The 11,494-nt window shown below is 43.3% G+C and overlaps 1 protein-coding gene across 1 annotated transcript; it reads right to left on the bottom strand.

Annotated features, from left to right (window-relative positions):
* Positions 1 to 945: 945 nt before the first annotated feature.
* On the bottom strand, positions 946 to 10,735 carry LOC143275591 (mannose-P-dolichol utilization defect 1 protein-like). Its single transcript, XM_076579803.1, has 5 exons — positions 10,599 to 10,735; positions 9,109 to 9,174; positions 6,292 to 6,424; positions 4,632 to 4,836; positions 946 to 1,173 (listed from the first exon to the last, which is right to left on the bottom strand). The coding sequence occupies exons 1-5, from the start codon at positions 10,723 to 10,725 to the stop codon at positions 949 to 951; spliced, it is 756 nt and encodes a 251-aa protein (XP_076435918.1). The 5' UTR covers positions 10,726 to 10,735; the 3' UTR covers positions 946 to 948.
* Between the last annotated feature and the right edge of the window lie 759 nt (positions 10,736 to 11,494).

Raw genomic sequence — 11,494 nt, 5'->3', positions numbered from 1 at the left:
CTCTCTCTCTCTCTACTCCAGAAAAAGTGTCATTCTCTCTCTCTCTCTCTCTACTCCAGATAACACGTAATTCTTTCTCTGCTTTCCCTACTCCAGATAACACGTCATTCTCTCTCTCTCTCTCTCTCTCTCTCTACTCCAGATAACACGTAATTCTTTCTCTGCTTTTCCTACTCAAGATAACACGTCACTCTCTCCACGCTCACTCTCTCTACTCCGTCTTGGATTCCTCAGAAATCCCAGCACAGCGCCATCTGCAGAGGGATGATGCCGCTGCAAACGCCGGAGACAACGAAGGTAAAAACTACCAGAAAGTCTCCAAGAATAAAGACTAAAAAAAAAACAAGAGAGGCAAGGCCTTCAAGACTCACTTGGGATAAATTAAGTCCCCTAGCATTAATTACATGAGTACTATCTGCACCAAAACGCTTGCAAAATAAATAAAAATTCCATGCTTAGCAAAAGAAGTTCCTGTTTGAACAAAAAAATGATATTAATAACTGCTCTTGTTGTTGCGTCAGAATAAGAGGTTAAAGTGCCAAGTTTAGAGAATACAAAAAAATATAAATATAACAGTAAATGCAGTTTGCATATAATTAGGCTTCTTTTTTTATTTTTTTTTTTTTGTGCCCATCCCAGAGGTGCAATATTGTTTTAAACAAGATGACTGGAAAGAACTGAATTTTTCCTATTTTTATGCCAAATTTGGTGTCAACTGACAAAGTATTTGCAGAGAAAATGTCAATGTTAAAGTTTACCACGGACACACACACACACACACACACACAAACACACACAGACAACCGAACACCGGGTTAAAACATAGACTCACTTTGTTTACACAAGTGAGTCAAAAAAGACAACAACAACAAAAAAAAACCCCTATTCATGACGATCAACAATATCGTATAACACGTCACTTCTCCCCCCTCTCTCTCTGCCACCTCTCTACTCCCTTTTCGATTTCTCAGAGTTCCAGTACAGCACCATCTGCAGGGCGATGACGCCGTTGCAGACGCTGGAGACGACGTAGGTGAACACCACCAGCGAGTCTCCCGTCTCCTGCACGGAGGTGAAGATTCGGGCCACGGCGCCCAGGAAGATCAGGTACACCGTGACCACCGACAGCTGCCCCGTGCTCTTGGCTCTGAAGTTGGCGTATGCCTGGATCAGCTGTTGGGGGGGTGTGGGGGGGGGGGAGGGGGGATAAAAGTCGACACTGTAAAACCGCACATTTGTCACACCGCTGCATTCACTCAACTCAAGCTCACACGACAGATAAGACTCGCACACTGCGTTCGCATTCTGACTTAATAATAATAATAATAATAATGGTACTTATATAGCGCTGAATCTTGTGCATAGACAAATCTAAGCGCTTTCGCACCAGTCATTCTCACGCATGCATAACTCTAAAACTGGAGAAACTAAAGACAAGGAAGAGGCAGGGGAAGGGAGGCTATTTTGGGAAGAGGTGGGTTTTAAGGCCAGACTTGAAAGAGCTGAGAGTGGAGACTTGACGAAGCGAAAGAGGAAGTTCATTCCAATTGCAAGGTCCAGAGACAGAGAAAGAACGGCAGCCAACGGTCGAGAGTTTGAATCTGGGTATGCATAAGTGGAGTGGATCCGAAGCTGATCGTAGTGAGCGAGATGGAGTGTAGAGGTGAAGGCAGCCACAGAGATAGGAAGGGGCTGATTTGTGTATACATTTGTAGCGCAGAGTGCTGATCTTGTACTTTATTCGGTGTGAGACAGGGAGCCAGTGGAGATGTTGCAAAAGAGGAGTGGTGTGCTCAGATCTTTTCTTTCTGAGACTTCACTCTTACCTAGGGATAAACAACATACCGACGTGAAGACACTCCTTTCTGATTATTAACCCTTTGAGCCCTGTCCACCGTTTTACCGGTGGTGGGGGAGGGGTGGCATAATGCCTGGCCACCGGCTGAGCGGTGCGTAAACACTTGTGTTGTGTTTTGCTATTGGTTGACTTATATTGAAGAGCCAATCAGAAAAACCGTAATATTCTGACGTCAGCGAATGTAGTACTAACATTGCCGCGCCTTTTCACTGTGTTTTGTGCATGTGCTTTGGATAAAAAAGATCGATTTCTACCATGAAGCGTGCAGAGTGTTTGATTTTCCACATAACATTTACAACAGCAATGACAACAATGTGGCAGAAAACGAAAGCAATGTTGTGGGTGTTTGGGTGGGAGGGTGTGTGTGTGGGGGGGTGTATGTGTGTGGTCATGTGCAGTGTTTACGTTTAAAACAACATGGTAGTGCAGGAAACAATAAATTGAACTTGGTTGTCGTGTCTAATATATAAGTCATTCGGATGAGACGATAAACCGAGGTCCCGTGCGCAGCATGCACTTAGCGCACGTAAAAGAACCCACGGCAACAAAAGGGTTGTTCCTGGCAAAATTCTGTAGAAAGATCCACCTCGATAGAAAAAACAAATAAAACTGCATGCAGACAAAAAATACCAAAAAAAATATGGGTGGCGCTGTAGTGTAGCGACGCACTCTCCCTGGGGTCTGGTTCCTGTCCTGTGCAAACAACTATCCGCCTATGCGGAGAAAACAAAAGTAGCTACGGCCGATAACCTCCCGAACTAGGTTACCTCCCCTGTGCATCCCTGACTAGCGCCCTCTTTTTCAAGAATCATAGTTCTTTTTTTTTTTCTTTTTTTTTTTTTTAAAAGCACTCATGTGGGTGTGACTGATATTTTGAAACACTGAAAAGTTTGTGGCCAGCAGATGAGAAACTGAAACTATGTTGTTGCTATTTTGATGAATACTATATGGATAAAATGCCTTTAACTCTCTCCATACGAACGGCGAAAGAGACGACGTTAACAGCGTTTCATCCCAATTACCATCATCAAAATATTACAAGCGGAACGGTCTTATACTGAAGAGGTGAATGTTGACAAAGAATACCACAGTTCTGACGATGAAAGCTAAAGGTTGGGTCATTCAGACACCCACTGGACATCCGAGGGGTCTGTGTAGAGGAGAAGAGAGGACTGGCCGTACTGAGTGAGTTAAATAATATGTATCAAAGAATCAAATTTTTTTTTTTTAAACTACTACTACTACTAATAATAATAATACATAGTTTTTCTATGGCGCAATATCCAGTACCAATGCTGCTTAAAGCACGCACCTTACATCATCCAGTAGACTATAAACATGCCTTAGAAAAACATATCAACCGCTATCTGACAAAACTGGAAAACATCCAGTGTGTTCATATGAATGCAAAAAGCACACTAAAGATTATAAAAGCTATGACGTCAATATGGCTTAGATTAAAAGAAAACGCATTTCATAGAACACACACCCACACACCCACCCACACGCACACGCACCCACACACGCACACAAACACACACACACATATGTGGAGTGATGGCCCAGAGGTAACGCGTCCGCCTAGGAAGCAAGAAAATCTGAGCGCGCTGGTTCAAATCACGTCTCAGCAGCTGATATTTTCTCCCCCTCCACTAGACCTTGAGTGGTGGTCTGGACGCTAGTCATTCGGATGAGACGATAAACCGAGGTCCCGTGTGCAGCATGCACTTAGCGCACGTAAAAGAACCCATGGCAACAAAAGGGTTGTTCCTGGCAAAATTCTGTAGAAAAATCCACTTCGATAGGAAAAAAAAAAAAAACCTGCACGCAGGAAAAAATACCAAAAAAATGGGTGGCGCTGTAGTGTAGCGACGTGCTCTCCCTGGGGAGAGCAGCCTGAATTTCACACAGAGAAATCTGTTGTGATAAAAAGAAATACAAATACAAATATAAATGTCCCTCCCTTACAGACACACACAAACTACACATGTGTGTGACTGACACAGGCAACGCTGAAAAGTCTGCGAAACACTAAACACAAACCCACCTAGCTGTGACTAAGCCATTACTGTCGTCAGTAGGGGGCTTAGTAGGTGGTGTCCTAAGTACGTTAAATCACAACAGGCACCACTGAACACCACCGAAGTGACTCAGCAGCAGTGCAGGGTCTCCTCTGGTGTGTGGCCTCCTAGCGGCGCGACCTAACATCGATGGTTCCCTGCGCACTGCCGACGCTGGAACTGTGACGGACGAACCCGGGTGTGGCCGTGTATGGGAGGAATCTAAATGAGCGGTGTGGGAGTAATGCCACTGAAACGGTGCAGATGGTGGCAGAGATCAGGTTGGGTTCAATAGACAATAGGTCATACGACCGGAAGAACATAAAATCAATAGGTCATTTTGAAAATCAATAGGTCAAACATCACCCGGTTGAGGCAAAAGTGGGAACGCCAATTCTTCTCGCCGAAGCTCGCGAAAGGCAGCGATAAAGATTCGTTTCGGATTTCGTTTCGTCACGGATCCGTATTTTAATAAACCAGTTTATAGTCATTTCCTGTAGGAGCAGACGACAAAGCGATCGCGATCGTTAAAGAGAGAGAGAGAGAGAGAGATGGTTACTTTGGTTGACCGACTGGTCATAAAAACAATAAGTCATGTGACCTGGCAACTTGAAAAACAATAGGTCATTTCAAAATTAAATGCGTCAATGACCGATGACCGATGTCGAACCTGATCCCTGATGGTGGGGCCAAAAAAACCCAAACCAACTCACCTTGCTGATCATAATGATGAAGGCGTTCGAGGCCTGGAGAGTGGAGAGAAGCTTGAAGGGCACGTAGGGCGACAACAGGAACACCATCTCCGCGATGTACAGCAGCACGTAGCCCACCGCCCCCAGTTTGTTCCCCCGGTAAAAAAGCACCAGGGCAGCTATCGTGGTCGTCTGGATGGCCAGGAACACCGCCTCTCCGTAAGCACTGAGCAAGGGATTAAAAAAGAAAAAAAAAAAGACGATTGAAATTTGTGATACAATGTCTGAAAGTTATGTGAGGATATAGCAAAAAAAAAACAAAAAAAAAAAACCACAACCCCTCCCCCCGAAAAAACAACCCTCCAAAAACCAAAAGAAACATACTGTTACACATGAGACAAATGCTGCTACAGATGTGACAGATGCTGATACAGATATGACAGATGCTGCTACAGATGTGACAGATGCTGATACAGATGTGACAGATGCTGATACAGGTGTGACAGATGCTGATACAGATATGACAAGTGCCACTATGAAGGTGACAAAGAAAACTTACTGTTACACATGAGACAAATGCTGCTACAGATGTGACAGATGCTGATACAGATGTGACAGATGCTATACAGATGTGACAGATACTGATACAGATATGACAAGTGCCACTATGAATGTGACAAACGCTGCTACAGATGTGACAGATGCTGATACAGATGTGACAGATGCTGATACAGACATGACAAATGCCACTATGAATGTGACAAACGCTGCTATGAATGTGACCAATGCTGATACAGATGTGACAGATGCTGATACAGATATGACAAATGCCACTATGAATGTGACAAACGCTGCTATGAATGTGACCAATGCTGATACAGATGTGACAGATGCTGATACAGGTGTGACAGATGCTGATACAGATATGGCAAATGCCACTATGAATGTGACAAACGCTGCTATGAATGTGACCAATGCTGATACAGATGTGACAGATGCTGATACAGATGTGACAGATGCTGATACAGATGTGACAGATGCTGATACAGACATGACAAATGCCACTATGAATGTGACAAACGCTGCTATGAATGTGACCAATGCTGATACAGATGTGACAGATTCTGATACAGATGTGACAAATGCCGCCACAGATGTAACAAATGCTGCTGTATAAATGTGACAAAACGCTATAGTATTACAGATGCAACAAATGCCGCAACAGATGTGATTAAACACCACTGTAGATGCGCAAAACCACCGCTACAGATGTGACAAAAGCCATGACAGATGGGACAAATGCTGTTACGATGAATGCGACACATGCCATTACGTGTGTGTTTGTGCATGCTGACAGACAGACCTGAATTGTAAATTTACTGGTGTAGTTAGCTCTCCGACAAACGTGACAAAGAAACGAACGAAGCACCACAGACGTGTGTGTGTGTGTGTGTGTGTGTGTGTGTGTGTGTGTGTGTGTGTGTGTGTGTGTGTGTGTGTGTGTGTGTGATGTGTGTGTGTGTGTGTGTGTTTGTGCATGCTGACAGACAGACCTGAATTGTAAATTTACTGGTGTAGTTAGCTCTCCTACAAACGTGACAAAGAAACGAACGAAGCACCACAGACCTGTGTGTGTGTGTGTGTGTGTGTGTGTGTGTGTGTGTGCGAGCTGTGGACAGACCTGAAGGGGAATTTACTGGCGTAGCCGTAGGACCAGGACGCCGAGATGGCCAGCAGCTCCATGTTGAGGCTCATCATGCTGATGCCCTCTCCGCTCCGCGCTCGCAGCATCTTCACGATCTGGGGGACCTTCACTGTCCACAACACACAATGGTTGGGGGGGGTTTTCTTTGTTTGGGGTTGGTGTGTGTGTGTGTGTGTGTGTGTGTGTGTGTGTGCACGTGTGTGTGTAGTGTGTTGTGTGTGTGTGTGTGTGTGTGTGTGTGTGTGTGTGTGTGTGTGTATTCATCCATGTGTGTGAGTGCGCGCACACACATATCCAAAAGATAGTTTTAGATCTGTGCAAGGTGGGTCCGTGTGTGTATGTGTGTGTGTGTGTGTGTAAACAGAGTCTCTCCCCCTCTCTCTCACACACACACACAGACAGTCACACATACACACACACCATTTGTACGAATTTAGTCACTGCCTGTTATGTCCTCTGGAATGAAGGGAAGCAAAAACGTCTTCTCTGCTGCTGTTTCCATAACAAAGCTTTTTGAAAAAAAAAAATCGATTTCTCTTTTACAGGAGCAGGTTGTTAGCCCCGTGCCCAACGCAACCCCAAGCCTGGAGGATCAGTGGGTCACACTGTCCACCCTCTACCCTTTGACCTGTCCAGCTTGAGCGGGCCTAACAGGGGCACAAGATCCCGCAGACATAGCTCTGTGGATCTGTGAGGCATCCAAGCCCCAAAAACCACCTGGGTAAGATGGCTAGTCTCTGAAGCATTCAAGCCCCAAAACTACCATGGTAAGATGTCTAGTCTCTGAAGCATTCAAGCCCTAAAACTACCATGGTAAGATGGCTAGTCTCTGAAGCATTCAAGCCCTAAAACTACCATGGTAAGATGGCTAGTCTCTGAAGCATTCAAGCCCCAAAACTACTGTGGTAACATGGTTAATTTTTTAGGCATTCAAACCCCAAAACTACTGTGGTAACATGGCTAATTTTTTAGGCATTCAAACCCCAAAACTACTGTGGTAACATGGCTAATTTCTGAGGCATTCAAACCCCAGAACTACTGTGGTAACATGGTTAATTTCTGAGGTATTCAAGCCCCAAAACTACCATGGTAAGATGGACAGTTTCTGAGCCATTCAAGCCCCAAAACTACCATGGTAAGATGGCCAGTTTCTGAGGCATTCAAGCCCCAAAACTACCATGGTAAGATGGCTAGTCTCTGAGCCATTCAAGCCCCAAAACTACCATGGTAAGATGGCCAGTTTCTGAGCCATTCAAGCCCCAAAACTACCATGGTAAGATGGCTAGTCTCTGAGGTATTCAAGCCCCAAAACTACTGTGGTAACATGGTTAATTTTTGAGTCATTCAATCCCCAAAACTACCATGGTAAGATGTCTAGTCTCTGAAGTATCCAAGCCCCAAAACTACCATGGTAAGATGGTTAGTTTCTGAGGCATTCAAGCCCCAAAACTACCATGCTAAGATGGCTAGTCTCTAAAGCATTCAAGCCCTAAAACTACCATAGTAAGATGGCCAGTTTCTGAGGCATTCAAGCCCAAAACTACCATGGTAAGATGGCTAGTTTCTGAGCCATCCAAGCCCCAAAATTACCATGGTAAGATGGCTAGTTTTTAAGCCATCCAAGCCCCAAAACTACCATGGTAAGATGGCTAGTTTCTGAGGCATTCAAGCCCCAAAACTACCATGGTAAGATGGCTAGTTTCTGAGGTATTCAAGCCCCAAAACTACTGTGGTAACATGGTTAATTTTTGAGGCATTCAATCCCCAAAACTATCATGGTAAGATGTCTAGTCTCTGAAGTATCCAAGCCCCAAAACTACCATGGTAAGATGGCTAGTCTCTGAAGCATTCAAGCCCTAAAACTACCATGGTAAGATGGCTAGTCTCTGAAGCATTCAAGCCCTAAAACTACCATGGTAAGATGGCCAGTTTCTGAGGCATTCAAGCCCTAAAACTACCATGGTAAGATGGCTAGTTTCTGAGCCATCCAAGCCCCAAAATTACCATGGTTAGATGGCTAGTTTTTAAGCCATCCAAGCCCCAAAATTACCATGGTAAGATGGCTAGTTTCTGAGCCATCCAAGCCCCAAAATTACCATGGTAAGATGGCTAGTTTTTAAGCCATTCAAGCCCCAAAACCACCTTGGTAAGATGGCTAGTTTCAGTCTCAAAGTCTGTGGCCTTTCATGCCCTGCTCTCATGGTGACCTCAGTTTCGATACCCCCACTTCTGTGCTTGGGGTGAGTCCTGTCAATGTCTTCAGTGTCGGCAGATTCATGGAGGGGCTGTTGTTTGAGGGACGTGGTGGCGGTCTCCACTCTGGAAGGGACACTCACTCAGTCTGGCTCCGCGACTAAGCCATTATTGTCGTTAGTAGGGGGCTTAGTAGGTGGTGTCCTAAGTACGTTAAATCACAACAGGCACCACTGAACACCACCGAAGTGACTCAGCAGCAGTGCAGGGTCTCCTCTGGTGTGTGGCCTCCTGGCAACCTGACATCGATGGTTCCCTGCGGACTGCCGATGCTGGAACTGTGACGGACGAACCCGGGTGTGGCCGTGTATGGGGGAATCTAAATGAGCGGCATGGGAGTATTGCCATTGAAACAGTGCAGATGATGGGGCAGCAAAAAAAAAGCCCCAAAACTACCATGGTAAGATGGCAGCCCTTCAGACGTCTACCTGTTTAGAGGAGGTCAAAGACAGAGCACACAGCATTTTTGTTGTCTTTTTTAAAATTATTATTATTATTTTAACAGCTACCTATGTATAGAGAGAACAGAAGAGCTATTACCAATCAGAGATCCCAGGATGATAGCGTATCCTAATCCTTTGCTGATCACCACTTTCAAGCATGGCACTGAAAACAGTCATTTCAAACATATCATGGCACACATTCAATGTATCCAACAAAATCTGTTAATATATTTTTTTATATATACTTTTTACCACATTAAATGAACACAACAAAATCAGTTAATATAGGTCTTTTTTATCTATATATTTCTTAAAAAAATAAAACACACAATAAATCAATTATCATGAATATGAATTTTATACATGTTAAAGGCTAATAAAAATGAGTGAACACGGAGAGTACAATTAGTACAATTGTGTGTGTGTGTGTGTGTGTGTGTGTGTGTGTGTGTGTGTGTGTTATACATGTGTAAAAGGCTAAAAAAAAAAAAGATAAAAAAAAAGAAAAAGAAAGAAAGAAAGAAAAAAAAAGTGTGAACATGTAAAGTACATACAACATAAAGAAAGATGTGTGTGTGCGTGCATGCGTGTGTGTGTGTGTGTGTGTGTAACCTCAGAGACATTCTGCCCCCTTATTCAGGGCAGGCATGGAGGGAGAAATTGATGACGGGGGTGCAACAATTTTGTGTATAGCATGAATCACTTGGCCAGCATGGTTTTTTTTTTATAGGTTTTTTTTAATTTTTAGTTGTTTTTTTTTTTTTTGAAAAATCACCCTAGCATTGATCAAAGAATGGGATTCAGCTATTGCTTGCAGACAAAAATCTGAATAGTACTTATCCCCCTACCCCTACTGTGTACCAATTGAGTCCCTGTTAGTGTTAATTTCAATTTATAATAAATGATGGGCTGAAAATGTGTAGGATATCATGACTTTGGATTATAATTCATGACTCTATTCTATGTGAACATAAGGTTCAACAACATTTATTTTTTAGTTTTGATATGATCCCCAGGTTCATTTCAGCTGCTTTTACTAACAATCTATAAATAACATGTTTATAAACATTCAGAAAGTATGTTAAATTCACCTCATATTTATTTAATGGTTCACCCATTAATCTCATATTTATTTCATGGTTCACTTATTGCGAACCAGTGTGTTAAATAAATCTACCTGAATTCGATAGTCTGTTGATTTTGGTTTCTTTAAGTTTAACTTATGGGTTATCCGTTATGAATAATTTCTTGCAGTAGTTCGCATACTACTACTACTAGAATTTCTTGTTACCTTATTACCCTCCCCAACCAAATACCCCCTGGCAAATGGGAAACACAAGCCCAAATAATGCTCGGCATTGTAAAGTTTAAGTTAAAATATACATTTTGAAACTAATGACATTAACAAGTCTCTAATTCTAACAAGTACCTAATTCTTATATATTTATGCGCCAGTGTGCTATAACTAACGCTAGCAGACTTTGAACCTGCAACCAAGTAGGCCATCATTACATCATGATCGTGCTGAATCGACAAAAACATTGCAAGCATCTGTGACACGTCATACCAAAACAGCGCATTTCTCACCGTTGAGAAAATCGAAGTCAACGAAGAATTTATCAAAGCATGGCTGGGGCACAATCAGCTGGATCCAAGCGGCCAGAAACAATGGGAAGGGCCCGCTCGAAGCGTCCAATGTTTCCACGTTGTCCATGTTTTCTGCCATTTTGGTGAGATGTTTGAAGTTACGCCCCTTTATCTCGATGCCGTTGCACAAAATGGTCACCGATAGAAAACGGGCCCCGGACAATATATATTTTTTTAAAGTCACAGGCACAACTAAATACGTGGATGCTTAACTGACAACTGGATACATATATTAACAAATCTGAAATAACAAGTGAATAGGACTCTACCTAAAAGCAAGATGGTGGCTCGTTAGTTTAGTTACTGAATCCGCACCAAAAATTGAGTAAAATAACTGACGTACAAAATAATGAGTCAAAATCCACTAAAAATGGGTTACATCATCTACTAATAGTAATATCATTTCATACATGCACAAAACTTGCCGGTAAAATAGGTGCAATAAGTTAGAATGATGGTAAAATAGGACTGTGACTTAACCGGAGTGAGTGCTTGAACATGCATGTGTGAGTGTGAGAAGGGGTGATAGTGGAGGGTTGCAAAACTGGGACATGGCCACTTAGAATGGACTGGCTCTTAGTGCTGCAGCCGTGGGGGGCTAGCTGTATGGCCTCTGGGAACCATCCCAATGCCGACTGTCCTAAAACCCCGTCTTGGCCGTGGGGGTATGTAACTTGGGCAAGACGCTCTCCACTATAATCAAATTCTAGCCCAGATATAGCTGGGACAGCAGTTGCCTCCTCTGCTGTTCTGGTGGTCATGGTTGGACACAACTGACTATCATACATACCCACCATAGCACTTTTTGCGAGTCTTTCATTTGATGTATTGAATTT

This window comes from Babylonia areolata, chromosome 30 (genome assembly GCF_041734735.1).
Source record: "Babylonia areolata isolate BAREFJ2019XMU chromosome 30, ASM4173473v1, whole genome shotgun sequence".
NCBI classification, from domain to species: domain Eukaryota; kingdom Metazoa; phylum Mollusca; class Gastropoda; order Neogastropoda; family Buccinidae; genus Babylonia; species Babylonia areolata.
Note: the sequence above shows the minus strand (reverse complement) of the source record. Positions and strands in the feature narration are given on the sequence as shown.